Source organism: Miniopterus natalensis, chromosome 5, assembly GCF_054644295.1.
Source record: "Miniopterus natalensis isolate mMinNat1 chromosome 5, mMinNat1.hap1, whole genome shotgun sequence".
In the NCBI taxonomy this organism is placed as follows: Eukaryota; Metazoa; Chordata; class Mammalia; order Chiroptera; family Miniopteridae; genus Miniopterus; species Miniopterus natalensis.
The window spans coordinates 75624812-75645912 of NC_142085.1; the positions used below are offsets into that span (position 1 = coordinate 75624812).

The 21101-nt window shown below is 42.9% G+C and overlaps 1 protein-coding gene across 1 annotated transcript in view; it reads left to right on the forward strand.

The window, feature by feature from the left end:
- Positions 1-19368, forward strand: part of ECT2L (epithelial cell transforming 2 like) — a 48993-nt gene extending 29625 nt beyond the window's left edge. The window contains exons 10-21 of the mRNA XM_087817653.1: positions 919-1101; positions 2603-2706; positions 3699-3824; positions 5275-5361; positions 8012-8226; positions 9158-9305; positions 11115-11188; positions 11279-11435; positions 12007-12072; positions 13744-13832; positions 17273-17445; positions 18889-19368. Of these exons, the coding sequence (XP_087673779.1) occupies positions 919-1101; positions 2603-2706; positions 3699-3824; positions 5275-5361; positions 8012-8226; positions 9158-9305; positions 11115-11188; positions 11279-11435; positions 12007-12072; positions 13744-13832; positions 17273-17445; positions 18889-19016 (1550 nt within the window). The 3' untranslated portion in view covers positions 19017-19368. The remainder of the gene's footprint in view (positions 1-918; positions 1102-2602; positions 2707-3698; positions 3825-5274; positions 5362-8011; positions 8227-9157; positions 9306-11114; positions 11189-11278; positions 11436-12006; positions 12073-13743; positions 13833-17272; positions 17446-18888) is intronic.
- Positions 19369-21101: the final 1733 nt, after the last annotated feature.

Genomic DNA, 21101 nt, shown 5'->3' on the forward strand with positions numbered 1-21101 from the left:
CAGCACTGGCTCCCTGATCCCCAATGTCAGCGGCCTTTGAAGACGGGAAAACTGGCACAATTGGGGAACTTGTACTGGAAATGATAAAACGAAGAGCACATTGACTTAATTTTGTTCTGTAACAGAAGTTATTTGTTAATTGTAGTTTATATTATGATAACATGTTTGGCCCTGTGGAGAGAAGAATCCACCGAGCAGAGCAGAGCAGAGCAGAGCAGGGGGTGGACACTGTTGTTTATAGAACGAGTTTTCTTTTCTCCTCCGTCTCTTCTTCCTCTGTTCACCCTCCTCCCCCCACTCTTCTTATTCTCTGTCTAGAAGAACAATTACAAAGATTTCACAATAAACACGGGGGGTGGGAGGGTCAAGTAAATCTATTCAGGACAGAAAGTCCAATTTAACACGGCCCTGTGTCCTTCAGGAATGGATTTGCAAGGAGAGAAACTTGTCCAAGCACCCACTGGTCATGTAGAGAGGTTGTAGAGAGCGAGCAAGCAGCTGGACGTGACGAAGAAAGGCCCGGGGTTGGCTACGACAGGGGTGACTTTGGGCGGCACGATGGGAAACCGGGCAGACTGGGTTTCCTTGGGTTTCATTTTGAGGACAGAAACATAAAACCGTGTATTCTTACCTAGATGCCTACTCTGCTCCCAGAGGCACAAATCCAGCAGCTATTTAACTTTTCATTTCAAGTATAATGTCAGCCTTATCTACCAAAGAGTAGATGGGCGTTTGCTATTATTCACTGTATTCTTTCTGAGTTTCTAATTTTACCTTTGAAAGCAGACCGTGGGTGTTTATCGTAGTCTTCTAGTGAGAAAGGAGAATAAGGCTGTTATAAATACAGCTATAAACAAGAAGTAGAATTGTTTCACCTGAGCTCATGTCTGCACTAATAAGAGGAGAAAATGATGTCAGTTCTCAGCGACTGGCTGGGACAGCAGCAGGAGAGGGGCCCCCCCTCCATCTACTTCCTCGAGCCAAAGCTGCTGGCCTGGTGCAGCCTCGCGGACCTGCTGGAAGACGCCTTGACGTCGGTGAGGAAGCAGCTCAGGCCTCTCCTCCAGGAGCTGCCGAAGAGCATCAGTGGCAGGATGGCAGGTAAGGCCTCTCGCTGCTTCTGTCGCAGATGGTCGGTTGGCTCCTAAACATCTTCAGCACTATTTTATTCCCTTGGTTTTTCATTTCTCCTTTCCAATGTAATGAATATGCACAAAGATAAATATTAGATAGTACTTAATGAATATGAAGTAGTACTTAATAAGTATTAAATATAAATAGTTATATTCATCTTCAAAATGCCGAAGCTAGTTCCTGGTTTCAGGTTTTGCCGTCTTAGGAATCCTGCGTCAGTAGGTTATTTAGACAAAACCCCCCAAGTGCTTGCTCGGCCAGAGAACTTTTCCCAGCGCACTTGGCTCTCAAAGCCGAGCCCCTCTTACACCACAGCACCCACGGCTCAGACTGTTCTGCAGCTGTGCTCTATGTACTTTCACCTAAAGTGCACAATTGGGTGACGGATTCCACGGTCCTCTGCTGAGCCTATTGGACATTATTGAATTTCTTGCATATGCTCCATTATCCATGATCAAATGATCACCGTAGAGGCTTTTGGAAACAATGTCTTGTGTCAACAGGATCTTCACCTAAATCGGTCCGTTTTTTAAAATACTTTTTTTTAACCATATGAGTAAATGAGTTTTCCCTCCGTCGTTACCTATTCAGTCTTCCCCTAACTCTTCCCATTTACTAAATAAAACACCCTATAAATCAAGTCATTAGATCTATGCCTTATTTTCTTTCTTCCCTCCCCAGCCATCCCTCCTTACTTAACATCAATTTATACAGTTACTGTCTACGCAAGAGCTGTAACACACAAGTATGCATGCACGTTTTTTATGTCAATACGTATCTGTTGTCAGTATATATCTTTACATAAATGCCTCCAAAACAGGCATTTGTCTTCTTGGTTTTAATTCTACCACATTTAGTAGGTGTTCAACCAATATTTAAAAATAGTTATTAAATTATAAACAGGAAGAAATTATTTTTCCTGGTGTTTTCCAGATATAAAAACTAGACAGAAATGTAGAAAGATTAGCTCTTTAAAGATAGAAGTATTTTTGATGATATATGTTAAGTAATAAGAAGCAGAATTGAAGATAATTATTTTCACATAAATGCATGTTGTCTAAAATATTTTTTAAATGTAAAAGATATCTTTGTATGTATGTTAGTATGTTATTTTCTATGGGATTAAAATATTTATGTATTTGAGCACAAAGATAAAGGCGAATGTGAAGAAATCTTTGGTGGGATTGAGAGTCTAAAATTTAAACTTATAAGGTTCATTTTCACGTGTTCTCTCCTTATTGTCCACTTTATAGATTTTATTCAACATCAGCTTTGCAAGAGTGGGTACTTTTAATGTTCATTTTATATTTTATCATCGTAGATAATCCTCATGACATAATATATAATTTTTATTTTTATTCTTTGCGTTTTTATCCACTATAAAGCAACTGTGAGGACTGAGCTGTTTTCTTCTTGATCCCATCTCTCATATAAATTAATTACAGGGCATATGGCCTTACATTTACAGGACAGTTCATGTTTGACACCATGAGTATGACTAACATTCTGAATAACCAAGAGATTGCACAAGCTCTGGCAGATGGACTGACGGAGCTTTCAAAAGAAAATCCTGTACGTATATTTTTTAAAAGAAAGCATACTACAAAAACCCCAACATTTAAGTAAAATTTTTAGTTTGTATTTATTTATTTATTTTTTAATCTGTATATCCATCCAGGGGCGCAATTCTCTCAGAAAAACTACATCAGTATGTAAAAACTGCTACTGAGAGATTCTGGGCCCAAGATCTATTAGGTACACAAAATAGACAAATGGGAAAATCTAGGCGATTTAAAAGTTGACTCCCTTGGGAACTGTTTTCTGTGTTGTGATTAATTTCAGTCAGAAGTGACTTCTTTAAAAAACACGTGAGTGGCTTTATATTTCACATAAACATAATTCAATAGTTAAAACAAGAATATGACAGAAAAACTGAGAATGCGTGAAAGCAGATGTAAAAAGATGAAGGGCAAAAGGCTAGATGAGAGGAAGGGAAAGGGAACACGAAAGAACAGAAATAAGCAAATCAATCATCTGCTCGGGGACAAGTGAGAGGGAAGCCTGATGAAGCATTTTCGTCAGAAACAAATCTTGGGGACTCTCCCAGAAAAGTCGGTCCCCGTGTCAGGACATAGCGAGGGGAGGCGGTGGACAGAACACACCCCTGGCCCAGGACCGTCCCAGGCTACAGGAAAGGGAGGTGGCCTGGGGCAGGGGAGCCCACGATGGGAACAGGCAGGATGTTAACACACCGGAGGCTCTCGGAGGCCTTGGTTCCGAAGATCTTGAGGCCCTCCCATAAGACCTTGGCATCCTAACCAAATGGTGACAATCAGTTGAGAACCAACAGCATACATGGTAACTGGAATATGAAATTAACTAGAAAGTCCCATTTACTGACTCTAATTGAATAATCATTACATTGTTTTCTGGACTTTTAATTAGGTAGAAAGTGGAAAACTCTACAAAAAATATGTTGTCTTTTCTACTGCACTTTTGTTGACCTATATTTCCAATGAATGCTTTAAATATGAATTTTGTGTGTGTGTGTATGGATTTTCCAGGACAAACCTCTGGAATTTTTGTCATATTTTCTGTTGAAGAAATGTAGTGAAAAGAGCAAAGATGTTGAAGGAAATGTGATTCTGGCAAAATCTGACCCAAAGGCAACATTCAATTTACTCATGAAGGTAAAGTTATTGCTGTATTTTTATGCCATTGCTTCACTGTAGAGTTAGACACATGTGCTTGAGAAATTCATAGACAATGATGATAATTCTACCTGGAAAGCTTCAATTGGTCATTTCTTCTAAGAACTTTATTTTCTTGAAAAGGTGTCTGTAGCATCATGAGTAACATTTAAGCCACTTACAGCATAAGCTGCACCACATTGGTGGGAATCACATTCTGGGTCGTGGAGGAAAAGTCAGACATTTGCATTTTGCCTTTTTTAGTTGAGTCCTGAGATAACTAAAGAGATTTTTGTGTGAAACTAAGAATGGTGGTTCTTTTCTTGGTTGAGATTCATATTCATAAAAGAAAAATGAAGTGCATTTGAAGCTAGTACTTCAGGCAAAAAATAATAATTCTGCCAGTACTGTATTCAGAATCCATACATTCTTTTTTTTTTTTTTTTTAATATATCTTTATTGATTTCAGAGAGGAAGGGAGAGGGGGAGAGGGAAAGAGAAACATCAATGTTGAGAGAGTCATTGATTGGCCACCTCCTGCACGCCCCCCACCGGGGATGGAGCCTGCAACCCAAGCATGTGCCCTGGCCGGGAATCGAACTCTGATCTCCTGGATCCTAGGTCAATGCTCATCCGCTGAGCCACGCCCGGCCAGGCAGAATCCATACATTCTTGATTCAGTGAGATAATCAGGACAATAAGTCTTGTTTACAAATTGGTATTTTCTCCCAGTCTCGACCCTGGAATATCAAGATCTTACCGCGGGTAGTTTTACCTTTGACAACACAGGGCAGCAGTAATGAGCATTCATCCTCATTAGCTCTCAACACAAACACCAGGCCATTGTTCCATGGCTAGAGTGGACCCAGGGATGCTGTTAATTTACACAGACACCACAAGAACAATTAACAGGTAAAGTGAAGAAAGAATAAGCCATATTTAAATGTGGAAACAGGTCTGGAAAGGGCATGAATTGTTTCTGATGCATTTTCACTAGGAGAAAAAAGGGGGTTGTTTTATAAAGAGCTGTGAGCTTTTTCTTCTGGCATCTTAAAAGTCAGGTAACCTGTTTGCCCTGGATGGACAAGAGACAGAGCAGAGCTGAGGCAGAGGCCTGTGACCCAGGACCACGTGGGGGCCCCTCAGCCTGTGGGGAGCTTCTGAAGAGCAGTCTCGCTCCCCTGGCTCCCAGGGGGAAAGGGAGCTGCCCTGAATTTAGTTTCTCAAGCATAATGCAGTTCAGAGAAAGCTAGGGTTTTGTTTTTATTTTTAACATAAAATTTACTTTAAGAGAGACATCAGTTTGTCCAGTGCTTGATTCCTTGTGCCTCAGACTGTAGTTAGGGCCAAAGGCAGAGCCACTGAGGGCCGCCTATGGGCACAGCGCCCCGGGACATTCAGACATCCCGTCACCTGTCTCCGGATAATCAGATCTGCACTTAATCCTCAGGAAAGAAATGTTCTGGAAGACAATCCTCAGGACACGGCACCAAGTCTCAGCAAAAAGGATCCAAATTTTGAGGTGCTTGTGCAGCTGGTAAGCAATTACTACGTAATAAGAATTTTCCACCTGTTTTTCTCCTGACACCCTCCCCCAAAAGAAACAACAACCACCCAACCACTTCAGCCTTTATTCTGGTTGGTTCCTTTTTTCTTGAAAGTTTCAAGAAGAAAGTTTAAGGGGTGAAAAACTCCCCAATGTAATGGGGGGAACCCAGTCAATAGCTTTTTCTTTTGACTATTTCCCGGTTCTGAAGTGAGCTGAGCGGAGAGGAGAGGATGGGGGCTCACGTGTGGGGAGCAAGGGCCATCGCGGCTTCCCCTCGCTTCTAAGGAGACGGGAGGGCGGCAGGTAAAGACACCGCGCGGGCACATAAGGCTCACAGTCCGACCCACCCACCAGCCCGGGCTCGCTTCAGATGCGGGTTAGAGTCAGGGCACGCCCAGGGCTCCGTCTCCCGGGCTGGAACGGGCCGCGCGGAGGCTGCAGCATAAGCCGGGCACGCCTGCCGCCCACAGTGCCCACAGCGCCGGGTGGGCACGCCTGCTACACCTGCTGCCCACAGCGCCCGGGCGGGCACACCTGCTACACCCGCTGCCCACAGCGCCCGGGCGGGCACACCTGCTACACCCGCTGCCCACAGTGCCCACAGCGCCCGGGTGGGCACGCCTGCTACACCTGCCGCCCACAGTGCCCACAGCACCCGGGCGGGCACACCTGCTACACCCGCTGCCCACAGTGCCCACAGCGCCCGGGCGGGCACACCTGCTACACCCGCTGCCCACAGTGCCCACAGCGCCCGGGCGGGCACACCTGCTACACCCGCTGCCCACAGTGCCCACAGCGCCCGGGCGGGCACACCTGCTACACCCGCTGCCCACAGTGCCCACAGCGCCCGGGTGGGCACGCCTGCTACACCTGCCGCCCACAGTGCCCACAGCACCCGGGCGGGCACACCTGCTACACCCGCTGCCCACAGTGCCCACAGCGCCCGGGCGGGCACACCCGCCGCCCACAGTGCCCACAGCGCCGGGCGGGCACACCTGCTACACCCGCTGCCCACAGTGCCCACAGCGCCCGGGCGGGCACACCTGCTACACCCGCTGCCCACAGTGCCCACAGCGCCCGGGCGGGCACACCTGCTACACCCGCTGCCCACAGTGCCCACAGCGCCCGGGCGGGCACACCTGCTACACCCGCTGCCCACAGTGCCCACAGCGCCCGGGCGGGCACACCTGCTACACCCGCTGCCCACAGTGCCCACAGCGCCCGGGCGGGCACACCTGCTACACCCGCCGCCCACAGTGCCCACAGCAGCCCTTGCTGGGTAGGTGGCAGGGAGCCGATAGGGTGTCACCTGACCGGGGAATAATACCTGACAGCAGTTTAAGGCAACAGAAGTGTAACAACTGAAACCGTAAGTCATTATAAACGTTGGACGGCTCCAGTAAATCAAAAATACGCAAATACGCATAAAAATATGGGCTGTAAGCCTGCTCTCATGTGGGATCCAGATGTATTTTTAACTTACTAGATTATATCTAAATAGGCATTATATACAGACCAGGCGTTTGAAAGATAAGATGCACTAAGAACAGTGTATTTACAGTATTCCAAGCAGGGAGTTTTCTAATTTTCCTCTTGTTACTTTTCCATTTTAATTTCAGTTCGTAAACTTCTGGCTGACTTGTTTTGGGTAAAGATCACAGAGCCCTGTGCTTTACTACTGTTCTTTTATTGGGGGCAGGATGGGGCATACTCAGGGCTGGAGGGAAAACAGGAAATTGTGTTCTAAGAGTATCAGTAATTCTAGGTTCCAATTCAAGCCCAATACATTTTAGAAATTTAAGTATTATAATTGTTTTCTATTGCAAAGCTCATTTTACAACTTTCAGAAAGTACAGATAAAAGGAAAAGAATTACCTGTTCCCCAGGAGTGAAAACTAACTTCTCCAAATATAAACGCAGCACACATAATAACAGGGTGTGGGATTTCTCTACAGTAGTGTATGACTTTTACCTCTGCATTAAAAAAATAAAACCGGACTATTAAATATGAAAAAAACCCACACAGGACATTTGGCAAACCTAGCTACCCAGGGTTCACAGTTCCCAAGTTAAGTACTTTTTCCTAAATACTGAAAGAAGAGCATGAGTTTCCCTATTTCATAACGTGCCCGTGGGAAGCAGCTTACTTGGCAGTGAGAGGGCAGCTCGTTTCAGTTCTTCTGCGTGCAGGATAATTGATAAAACACCACGTGGGGGAAAAGGGGACAATGAACAGAGTGGGCAACCCAAAGGCGCCCCCCAACACCGTGAAGGCGGGACTCTGTCCTATTGCACAGCTAGCACTCGACACTGATCACGCATCCGATGGGCGGATGGATAAAAGTCGAGTCTCAGTCTGCCCCTCGGGATCCAAGATTTAAGTCCCATCTCTACTATGGCACCACGCCGGCCTAATGTGAGGGGCTATTTGGTGATACTGGGGTCAAGCGATGGTCATCGGGGTCCTCCATAGTCCCCTATCAACCCTGCATGTCACAGACCAGCAAGGGTGCATCTCAGAGCGACTGCCTGAGTGCTTCCATTTCTCTGCCTCCTTCAACTTTCAGGCTTTTCTGGGGAGCCACAAACCCAGAAAGAATCACTGTGCTCTCCCTGAATTCTTAATGCTTTTCTACAGGAGAGAAAGCTCCAGACGGACTTGGCCGCAAAGCGCACGAGAGTTGTGGGGGAACTCTTGCAGAGTGAGAGAAAATACGTGCAGATGCTGGAAATTGTGAGAGATGTTTACGTAACACCCCTGAAAGCAGCGCTGTCCTCAAACAGAGCAATTCTGAGTGCTGCAAATATCCAGATCATTTTCTCTGACATCCTGCGGATTTTAAGTCTCAACAGGTGGTTCCTGGATACGTATTTTTTGAAATCCTTAACTGCTCAGAGGCTCAGGCAGGCTCTGCCTCTCCTGGGGGCTCTGATCATCTCACAGATGACAGAGAATCTTGCCACTGGGCTGCACCCAGTAGTGATGATTCTCAGGGGCTAATTCCCACCTCAGTTCAAAGCCATGGTACTAGGAGTTGAGGTCAGTGCCAGGGGATTCTGTAGTCAACATATTGTTCATGCAGAAGACAGCGTGTTTAGTGGAGCAATGGGAAAGGAACCGAAGGATTTAATGGGACTAAGTCACTAGGATACTTTGCTTGGAGAACCCAAGGTCAGCTTAACAGTAGATGTTTTGGGATGTAATAGGACACAGAAAGAGGGATCATCTGCTCTGTGGTAAAGACAAACTAAGCTTGTGGTTCTCTGCTGGTAATGCTCCAGATGACTGGGAACACGTTTCTTACCCTCACTGGGCCCCAACACCTACAACATAAAGAGGCTGATCTGGCCTCTTCTGTTCTCCAGGCCTGTGATGGCTGAGTGAGGGATAACCTTAGATTCACGGGGAAATGGGCCGAGGACAGGTTGTGGCCATTTAAAGTTGAGCTGAGCATTCTGCTCTGGGGACTGTAAGAAACCTTCCCTGCCTGCCTGCCTGCCCGGCTGTATGGGAGTGAGAGAGGCAGAGGCAGCCTTTGGAGTCCAGCCTGGGAATTAAGGTGAAGAGGTGGGATTCCCCTCTAGTCAGCCTGCTTCCTCCCTTCCCAGCTCCTCCTGTCCTGTCAAATCTGGACTGCTCTGTATCAGGACAAAAGTATGTGACAAAAGCCCAGCCATAAAGGACTAGGCTGAAGCAGCTGCACTAATGAGAAGTGATTCATCTGTTAAGTGCATAGGTTATCACTAGTCCTTACTTCATGGCCACTCTTTTCTCGTCTTGCAGGCGGTTTCTAGATAACCTGAGAGACAGGCTACAGGAATGGGGCCCAGCTCACGGTGTGGGAGAAATATTCCTAAAGTTTGGAAGCCAGTTGAACACATACACCAATTTCTTCAACAATTACCCCGTTGTTCTGAAAACGATTGAGAAGGTAAATGATTGAGTTACCGCCAGGCATTTTCTAGACCTGAGCTTGAAAGGAAGTGTTGTGTGCAGTCCACAGGACCAGGATTGATAGGGAAGTTTCGTTCCGTACTCTTAGCTCCCAGATCCACCTCTCCGGCTTACGGCGGATGCTGAGGATGGGGACCCTGATGTTTAATTTTGTATCATGAGGGGCCAGCACAGCAGGGCCCAGAAACTAGTTGTTAGACTGAACTAATCCTCACACAAACGGTCAGACTTCCATCTGCCGCAGATATGCTGTGGCTGTTACAGGAAAATGTTAGATACAAGAAAGCCCATGAACTCTGATTCCACTCTGTCACTGCAGACCTGTGTGACATTGACAAAGTCAGCTCTCTTACAAAAAAAAGGAATGGCCTGGCTGGCATGGCTCAGCGGTTGAGCATTGACCTAGGATCCAGGCGATCGGGTTTGATTCCGGGTCAGGGAACATGCCTGGGTTGTGGGCTCGATCCCCAGTAGGGAGCGTGCAGGAGGCAGCCGATTAATGACTCTCATCGTTGATGTTTCTCTCTCTCTTCCTCTCCTTTCCTCTCTCTGAAATCAATAAAGACATTTAAAGAAAGAAAAGGAATGAACAGTTCATGTTTCTTGGAACAAGAGAGTCAATTTGTGAAATTTCACTATGAATGAGGAATTTCTTTGCCTTACGTTCCTTTGAGTTCACTGTGACTTGTGCCATCTGTAGTCTGGGCAGGAATATTTGCTTCCCTCTGCTCCACTTGCTGTTCTGGTTGGGATCCCTTCTGATGGCAATAAGATCCCTCTTTCTTCCCTCCTGAATTTGTATCAAAAGTGCAGCAGAAGAGGCTGCCTTGCGACACGGGGCACACTTCTGCCAGTGTCCAGTGTGTCCACTTCAGCTGTGTCCCCCTGTCTGCAGCGAGGTCTCTGACCGATTCCTGACCTCTCACCCCACCCAGAGTTTAACACCGCTGGACCATCTGATTAAGTATTGCGTGAAAATTGCATGACTAAGGCAATTTCATAGAACTGATCATGAGGACAAGAGCTAAAGTGTCACATATTATCAGAAAAAAATGGGTGCCAGAATTTTTATAGATATGGATAATGATGATACCTGTTTCACCAGCAGAGGGTGTGCCTGTTAGTACTCGGTAATTGTTAGCTACTAAAATCACTCAAATCAATACCTGATTTCTAGAAATGGACATTACTGGCATCTTTTAGGCATGTACCCACTGAGAAAAATGGGTACTCCCTCTGTGTTTTAATGGTGATGAATGAACACAATTTAAAACAGATATTAAATACAGTGAGTGGGGCACCCTTAAAACATTACACATGATTAGCAGCAGCATTACAGGTAAATGCCATTAACAGTCTTTTACTACAAAGAAATAACATTTACTGTGCAACAGGCATTTTATGGACGGGATTTATTTTTCCTTCACTACAAGAGTCAGGCATGATATCCATGAGGAAACGGAGGCTCTGGGGAGTAATTTAATAAGGTCACACAAAGAATTAGGTAGAATTAGATTAGAATTAGAATTCAAATTCCGGCCTCCCTGGCTGCAAAGTTTGTTTGCATTTGTCGGCACCGATTAAGTTGAATGGACTGGGTGAGGAGCGTGGTCTGGATCAAGGGCCCTGCTCGGCATGTCCCCTTAGTCAGTGCTGACGACACTCCGCCTAGATGTGGTGTGGGCCTCTTGCTTGAGCGCCTCACGGATCGGCTGGCTTGCCTGGTGGAGCGCGAGGCTTTGCACTGTCACTTGGAGCCACGTTTTGACATTATGCTCACCTTCAGTGCAGGGAGAGGAGTCCAGCATTCCGAGCTTTCCTGAAGAGGCGCGAGAAGACCATAGCCACCGAAATGCTGAGGTGGGTTCTGAGGGAGAGCACAGCTGAGGCACCCGAGGGCGGGCCTTCTCTGACCTTCAGAGACACCAGGGTCCCCTCTCTGCCCCACAGCCTGCCGGAGCTGCTCCTGCGCCCGTCCCGGAGATTCGAGGAATACGGTCACCTGCTCTGCGCGCTCAGGCTCCACGCTCCTGCGGAGCACGCCGACCGCGGGCCCTTGGCCACCGCCCTTGACCAAATCAGGAAATACCAAGGTTACATAGATCAGGTTGGCTGCTGACAACAGTCCGCGTCCTTTAAAACGCGTTTCTGGTCGTCTAACTCAAATTCTTCACGTTCTTTCATCCTTTTAATGTGAAATCACTGTGTTCAGAGACTTGGGGCACTACAAGCATCGATTTTAAGCTAAACAGCATGAGACAGAATGTTTTCAGATAGCTGCACAAGTACAATAAAATCTATTAATATGAAAGTCTGAAGAGAGAGGCATTTGGATTGATTTTTCTAGAGGACTAAAAGGAAAAAAGTAAAATTCTTTGTTGCTGAAAGAACTTAATGAGATTTCCCGCCTGAGTAAGTCGGCATCTCTGAAGACAGTACTGTCATCCTGAAGATGTCACTGTGATGGGCACTCTGCGGGGGCCCAGGCTGAATGCAAACCGGGCCCTTTTGAATAGTCATCTGCCTCTTTGTTTTAAAACACTGGGTACATGAAATTAGACTCCTTATAATGTATGGGAATACCAAGCCCTGTATCAAGTGCCACGGAATAGTTTAAATCTTTTTTATGTATACAAATTTCACAATTTTATTTTGCCTACAATCACTTTGTTTTCTAGATGAAGCAAAGCATCAATATGAAAGATCGGCTGTCAGACATACAGAGAACCATCTGGGGGTGCCCTGTACGTATTCCGATGTACTCGATACATCCCATGCTCATGGATGAAACCTCTATCACTGGGAAAGGAGACATACAGACGTTAAGTCGGCCAGCGTCTGCTGAATGCCTGCTGTGCGCCTGGCGCTGCCGAGCTCTCATTTCACATCCTTATCGGCAAGGACGCGGCATGAGAAGAGCACACGTGGCACTGACCTATCCCTTGACTCTCCTGCAGTCTTAGCTCCTTGCTTGGTACTACTGTGATCATGATGCTCTCTGAGGAAAGGGGCCGTGTCTCCTATTGCTTTATATTTCCCTGTGCAAAGTACATGATATTGGATGCCTAAAAAATCGTAGAAGCCCTGTGCTCGCCGTTACCTACAGACTGTCATCTGGTCCCATTCTACCTTCTCGCTTAAGCCTCACTCACCACTTTACGAACAAGCCACACAGATCTACTCACAATTCTCCAGTAGGGTCAGCCTCTCCTCACACATTTGTGCTTTGCCCATACTCTTCCTTCTCGAAAATAACCTTCCTTTCCTCTCCGCTGGATAAACGCCTATCCATCCTTTACAAGTTCAGTTCAGTAATCTCTGTAGTTTCTCCCAACATCTCCAGCTGGGAGTCACCCCTTCCTGGGTATCCTGCAGCACCCTGAAGACCCGTCACACTTCACTGCAATCCTTTATTCACAAGGCTGGGAACTCTATCGGGTGTGAGCTATGATTTACTTGTCTTCTAGTGTTTGGCATATAATAGGAGCTCAATACATGAATTATATTGACTTAAAGTAACAATTGATTAGAGATGTTATTTTTGTTTGGTCAAATCGGGGAAGCAAGATGGAGCTGTTTTGTCATAACTTACATCTGCATATGTTGGTAGGGAAAGTGGAGTTGATTGGATTACAGTAAGTCCAACATCTTGGAAGCCAGAGTCCATGGGGCTTAACCTCTAGATGGCTCTTCACACCAAGTGGTCATGGCCATGGCTACGTCAGTGCAAGGGCCTGGCTTCTTAATTTGTAACAATTCATTCCCTTTTCTTGATAGATTGCTTATTCACCCCACCTCATTTTGTTTTTTTAAATTTATCTTTATTGTTGAAAGTATTACAGAGGAACCCCTTTTCCCCCATTGGTCCCCTCCACCACCACCACCCTGCCACCCTCCCCCCAGGCCTTCCTCACACTATTGTCTGTGTCCGTGGGTTGTGCATATATGCATATAAATTCTTAGGTTACTCTCTGCCCACCCGCCTTCCCTCTGAGATCCCTTGGTCTGTTCCATGCTTGTGTGTCTCTGGATCTATTTTGTTCATCAGTTTATTTTGTTCATTAGATTCCACATACGAGTGAGATCATGTGATACTTGTCTTTCTCTGACTGGCTTATTTCACTGAACATAATACTCTCATTTATTTTTGAAACTAAGAAAAAGTTTATAAATAAAACAATTTCAGTAGCTTAAGAAATTAGACAACACCCTAAAATATAGTTTCCATTGTCAATTCTGTGGTCTTTCTCAAGAAATCCTGTTTTATAAACAATAAAAACACTCGCTTTTTCATAATTGAACAGAGTTCCACTCCATACTTGCGTATTCTGGGATACAAAATGGGTCTGCAGTGGTGGGGCTTTTTATTTTCTAAACATTTACGTATGTTTCTAATTTTAATTTTTATTTCATAGGCTCTATCTGAAGTAAACAGATACCTAGTTAGAGTCCAAGATGTTGCCCAACTTCAGTGCTGCGATGAGAAAATAAGTTTCTCTTTAAGGTAAACATCTAAATATCCTACAGCTGTCACTCTTACTCATCTCATACCCAACATCCATTAGTGTCTGATGTAGTATAAATTTACCATAATCTGTGTGTTGAACTGGAAAGTTACACACACACTCTGAGATTAGGTGCTTTGTCTCCTTACTTGAATTCCTGGCAGCTACTGGGCAAAATGGGAGAAAATAGCCTCTGCCGGGGAACAGGAATTCTAAAGGTGAGTCACTTTCCTACTGACAGGTGATCTAAGTGTTGTGGACACCACGAGTTGAATGACCTGCTCAACCGTAAGGAAGAGAAGGCCGGTTTACTATCCTGGGGTAGTTACTGCGGTATTTAAAGGGTCTCACCATAAGACCACCATTATTTTGAGGTCTCACCGTATCTGCTTTGCACACTGCTCACAGGAATGTAACAAAAGATGGGCGGGTGTCAAGTTCCATAAACCAGCATCCACCTTCCTCCTGCGGAACCAAGATGGGCAGTTTCTGTAAAAGGTCAGATGGTAATAAACATTTTAGGTCTTGCTGGCCAAATAATCTCAATGATTTTGAAAAATTCTCAGCCATTATTCAAGTATTCCATCTGTTCCTCTTTCTCCATCTGATACTATTAGATATGTTACATCTTTTGTAATTGCGCACATTTCTTGGGTATTGTTTACGTCGTCTTTTTTCTGTTAGTTTGGTAAGTTTCTATTGGTGCATCTTTTCTCACTGATTCTTTCCTGGCTATGTCCAGACTGCTGATAAGCTTACCAGAGGTATTATTCATCCATTAAGTGTTTGATTTCCAGAATTTCCTTTTAACTTCTCAGCATTTTTATTTACCAATCTGTTCTTGTATGTTACCCACCTCTTCCAGTAGAGTCCTTAACGTACCATACTTATCTTAAATTCCAAAATCTCTACCATATCCAGGTCTGGCTTTGAGGCTCTCCTTGTTTTATCCGACTGTTTTCTTGGCTCTAAGCATGCCTTGTAATTTTTTGTTGACAGCCAGACATGATGTACTGTGTAGAAGAAACTGAATAGGCCTTTAGTGTAAGGTTTTGTTTACTTGACGTGTAAGCCTGTGTTTCTCTTTGTTGTAGCTGTGGTGTTAGAGGCTTCCAATTTTCTCTGGTATCCTTGTTTTTGTCTCTCCTGTTGTCATTGGGTTTTCTAGAGATTCTTTAAATGGAGGCTGAGCCTTGCTATTGTTTTCAACTCTGTTATCCCTTGTTGTTATTGGTGTGATGGCAAGACATGAGAGGGAGGGTTAACAGTTCTATAGTCCTATGCTTTGGTCTGTATTTATTTACTTATAACATGTTTTTATTGATTTCAGAGACAGGAAGGGAGAGGGAAAGAAACAGAAACATCAGTGATGTGAGAGTCACTGATCAGCTGCCTCTTGCACACCCCCTACTGGGGATCGAGCCTGAAACCTGGGCATGTGCCCTGACTGGGAATCGAACCGTGACCTCCTGGTTCACAGGTTGACGCTCAACACTTAGCCCTATCTGCTTGGCTGGGCTGTTTTTTAGTGAGCCTGTGCCCTTGGGCTATGACCTTCACAAACACTTCTTGGCTTTTAAGCTTTTAGGATACATTATGCATCATTGTTTTTTCAGAAACACTGCTTTTCATTTATGTGACTTTAAGCTTGCTGATTTTTAGCATGCTTTTCCCCCTTCCCATGGGGTCTCCCCAAAGTTGCAAAAGTGGAGCCCTCTAGGGCTGGTGAATAGAGACTGAATCCCCACTTCTCAGACCGAGTCTTCTTGAGGAAAAACCCTACAATAACACCCAAAATGCAGTTACCTTTCCTTTTAGCTTTATCCAAAGGGACCTATAGTCATTTACCGGGGCAATCAGGCATCGGGAAAAGGGGGAAACCCAGACTTCTCAGGGACACTTAACCCTGGCTCTGAACTGATTCTTTTCCTGGGGAAGAGAACCCCAAAAGCCACTGTGATCCACCAGAGTGGGAATGACGCAGGGGTTATTTCTAACCCAGAGAGCTGTTAGAAATAAAGAATCTCCGGTTACTTCAGCTCTATTAAATAAGAATTTGCACTTTAACAAAACCTCCAAGTAACTCAGACACACATTAAAGTTTGTACTATGTACAAGACAGACATTGTCATATGAAGTAGACTCTAAATATGAAATATAGCAGCTTTTATGGAGAGCAATCTGGAAGTCTTTGATAAAAATACACACACCCTTTCACCCATCAGTCCTACCCTTGGCAATCCTATGATAAAGGTAACAGTACATGTAAGGAATTTGTTTATATGTAAGGACCAGTTTATTCCAACATTGCTCATAGTGGCAATAAAGAACAAATGAGAAGAGGAAAGAGACCCAAACCTGTAAACATAGCAAATGTCCATCAAAATGGGACTGCCCATCAAAAGGGGAAGAGTTGAATAAATGATGGTCCATCTACACCAGGAAGTATCATTTAGCTACTAAAAAGAAGTAATGAAAGCCATACCAGCTCACTTGTAGTGATTTCCATTGCCGAGTGAGAAAAGCATGAAAAAGTGTGACTATTACCATTTTTGTAAAATAATGACAAACTACCTATAAATAGATGTGTGTATATATATATGTACATATGTGTGACTACCTAAGCAGATAAAAGAATTGGAAAGATATGTACTAGTCTGGTATCTCGGGTGACCTAAGTGGAGGGATGGGATGTCCCTTCAGCATTTATTAAAACTGTATGTGGATCTAAACCGACAAACTAAAAATTAAACAAAAAATGGTGAAGATAGAAATATGAGACTTCCTCTGAACAAGCTGGTAAACTGACTCCCTTCCTGAGAGTAAAGGATGCTTCTAAGAGCAGATAAATTTTTTGATAACCCTCCATCAAAACACTAAGCTTGCTTTACTCAGCACTCCTGGTGGGGTGGGGCTCCCCAAGCTCCTCCCTCGCACATCACTTGATGCTGTTGAGTATTCACACAGATAACCCACACCAGTGTGCAGTGACAGCCACTTGAGCTGGCTGCGACAACAGAGCAGCAAAGAGGGTAATACACGAAGGTTGTGGACACATTTTGCCTGTTGATACATACGCCTACCTTCGACCATGGTAGCAACCTCAGTGAAAACCAAGAGCTACTTAACTCTAACTTTTCACACTGATCAGGTATCTTAAGTTACACATCAGTTTCCCTCCCTCCAATCAAAATTAGAAATTTCTATTTCCTACCAGTAGTTCGATGCTTTCTATTTAAGACACCTCGTGCCACACTGGTTCTCCACCCCAACTGTTACCCTTAAAGATGAAACCAAACAAAAATTTATTTTCCCCAGATTGCCCAAACATATCATATGCAAAATATCAAACTTGAGAAAAGTCTGGAGAGTTGAATGTTCCCCTTCTCCACGCTGCCTACGGAACCCTTCTGAAACTGCCTTCTGCATTTTAACACAGGCTCTATGAACACACCCGCGACCTCAGCCTTTTCCTCTTCAACGACGCACTGCTTGTTTCTCGTCGGGGCACATCTCACACGCCATTCGAAAGGGCTTCAAAATCAACCTACCAGTTCATCGCATCAGTGGCCCTCCATAGGTTACTCATAGAAGATATTCCAGACTCCAAATGTATGTATTCTTTTCCAAGAGTTTAATACCTTTCGAAAGCTGTATTATGTAAAGCTCATTAACTATTAAAATAGAAAAGTAGGAAAAGCACTGGAATTATAAATTTGCAGTTTGCAAATAATTCCCCAAGTATTTTTAGGATTTCCTTCATGTAAACTTTCATCTACTTGGAAGAGCAAAAGGAAGGAATGCTGTCCGGCTGGGCGTGGCTCAGCAGTTGAGCGTCGACCTACGATCCAGGCGATCAGGGTTCGATTCCCGGTCAGGGCACATGCCCGGGTTGCGGGCTGCAGCAGATCAATGACTCTCTCATCATTGATGTTTCTGTCCCTCTCTCTCCCTCTCCTTTCCTCTCTCTGAAATCAATAAAGATATATTTAAAAAAAAAAAAAGGAAGGAATGCTGGCATCGTCAGACACGCGCCAACTACGTCACACTGCCTGTGGATGTTACAATGTTAGACTTTTTCCATCCTACTAGGACTAAGTGATTATTATGGATTTTACTGTACCTCTTCTTAAGTTCATATTTAAATTAAGAGTAAAGGAGATAAAAGAAATCAACAAATTTGTAAAGGATGTTTAGTAACAAACATTTCATTCATAATAACCTCAATAGAAATATCATTTGTTATATAAAAAAAATTTCCGACTTAAACCTAAACCTGTGCCTATTTTTAGTTATCTACTTCCTAAGCTTGAAAGGATCCATGTCTCTTCTATTTCTGTTAGGCCAGACAACCTGAATGGAGCGCACTCATTCCAATATTTTTCACTGCATGTAAAGGCAGGACTTAAATGTTAAAGCTGGAACCAAGACCTCAGAGAAAATATTAATATAAAAAGGACTGCTGACTAAGCTTCAGCCCCATTTTAAATCTGAGCCTGAGAAAAAAATGAAAACCAAGAATATTTCCACCTAGAAGACAAACTCAGATAAAATGGGTTAGTTACCTAAAATCACCGGGTATATTTAAAAGTGTATGACTCCCCTTAATCAGGTACGCCCTGTTAAAATATCATCATGTTACCTAAAAGATAGTGGCCATTCAGCTAAGAGGCTGCCTTAATTCTGTCACTGGCCCTCACACCAAAGTTGTCTAGGTCTAGCTCTCAGCATCTCCATTTGTAACTCTCAGTAAAGACCTTTACTGGTTCCAGTTCCTTCAGGAGTGGCCAAGACAAGGAATTAAAGAACATTAGATCATCTATCATTTAGTCTTTAAACATAATTGCTAATTAATAGAGATGATTACTTTAGATGATCATATATTTGAATATTCAGCAATTTCAGGAAGTTACATCCTAAACTGAATTTATTTGAATTCCTTTTCAGTATTCAAAAAATTCTTAAAGACATGGTCAACTTTTGAATTTTAAAACAATTTCTCCTTTTGATTGTTACCTGCAAAGATTAATTAGTGAACCTCAAATATTTTTATAGATATCAAGAATGCCTTCATTCTTCAAGGTCCAAAACGTGAATGGATTTGTGCCACAGAAGCTGAGGATGACAAGTTCCTGTGGTTATCAGTACTCCAAAATACAATCAAAAGTACCATGGAGAAATGAGACTGAACTTTAAAAAAACATCGGGGCCAATTCTCCAGGCAAAGATAGACAACATGTATTTCCTGTTCCACGATGGCCCGTAAGGTTCCTCCTCACTTTTAAGCTTTATTATCTATGCTCATTATGGGAAATGTACAATAAGAATAAGCTGAGTCCAAGACTTTGAACCACCTCTCTTGGCAGTTCTTTTTCATGGACAGTATTCGATAGAGTTACCTGACAAAACAGAACAAGTATATTGTGTATTTAAAGTTTTCTTTTATGATCTAATAAAACATCAGAATGAAAAGGGGTTCTTAAATGGTCAGTCTAGAGAAATACTTTAATTTGTTGGTGATTTACCAATTATCTTTAACATTTTCATGAATCATTTAATTTAAAAATATGTATAGGGAATATAAATGGCAATTTACTCAAAAACCTGTCACATATATCCTAAATATGAATGTATTCTTCCAGAGAGCATTAAAAATATACCACAAGTACTAAAAAGTTTTCTGTGATTTTTAAATGTTCTGTGGTTGCAAAATAAACTTTTAGATCTTCAAAATAAAAAAGCTTTAACATTTTGTGACATTGTTAAATTAAAAGGCTTTCGGAAAAAAACCCCAACTTTAAAAGAACAAAAATAAGTGGAAGCCTACCAAAACTTACCTGTAATGGAATTTAGTTTAATAAAAATAAAGAAATTAAGACAAATCTATTTCAAAATAGAGAAACAACAAAATAGGTGTTGAGTAGTTTTCAGCGCTGTTCTTTAAAGTCTTCATTTAATTATTTAACAAACTGAAGCCATAACCCGTTAGCTACTTGGAAGCTGTAGCTGACATATCTAGTAGTAATAATATTTTTACTTAGTTAATGGTAGGTAAAAGTTGTATTAATCTAGGAGGCTCCTGGATGTCAGTTTCCTTTCTGCTTCATGTTCTCCTTTAAGGTAATAAACTATATTAGTACACAAGGATTGTGAACTAGGCTATTTTAAACATTTTCCTTTTTCAACAATGAAAATATAAATTTCTTCTAATTCTTAAGAATTTAAATTCTTGTTAACTGTACAAAATTTAAAATATTGTGTTTTATAGTATAAAATCAAACTTTTGATTCTGTTATGACATATCCATGCAGCTCAACATCTATGATTCCCACAGACAGAATAAACCATTCAAGGTTTATTGGTCAGCAATGAATGCAAATATACAAATCCTATCCAAATGTGTGTATGTATTGATATATAAATATATATATATCTGAAACAAACCCTAAGACAGTATATCATCCTGAATAGGGCACACTTCAGAAACTCTGCTAATAGGGAAAACCTGTCCACATGGCAAAAGAGCAAGTGACAAGATAGCTGAAGGTAAAGTAGAAATCCTAAAGAATTTGTTTATTCTGTGAATAATTAATGTCCTCAAAAAATTTAAAACATATTACTTGAAAATAATCTCTGTAGAGGCTCATGAGTATAAGCTTTTAACGGAAAGTTAAGTGCATAAATCATGCAAAAAGCATGATGTTTGCAAGTGGATGGTACTTACACTGCTTGTAGTTCAACACTTCCCCTTCACTTTTAGGGTATAATTAAGAAAGGTCTGTCTTCAGAGCTATTTCAAAAGTTTGCTGCTGAATTAAAATCTCACACAAAAATATTTTAAGTCACTGGTGAACCATCAAATTTTCATAAGGAAAATATAGAACCTGACCCCAAGTTGACAACCCAAGGAGAACCCTGAAGGAACCACAGGACTCCAGAAAATGTTGACTACGGCAGAGCTTACAGTTAAAGATGGCCTTACCCAACACAGTTCTTTCAAATAAAAAAAAATTAAATAGAAAACTCATTTAAAAGATTTTTATAAGACAAATATAGATACTTTATGTGAAACATTTAATCTGAAAGACAAATTAAGTTTACTTAATTTTGTCTCCTTTTGCAAATATGCCTGAGATGTAAAGAGAAGCCCATTCTGTAAATCAAATCAGTGTGTAGTTTTAGCCACATAAGTCTAATGGCCCAACATTATGTATTATTGCTGCTTTGAAATAACAAGGGTGGGCTGTGCCAACAAACACAATATACCC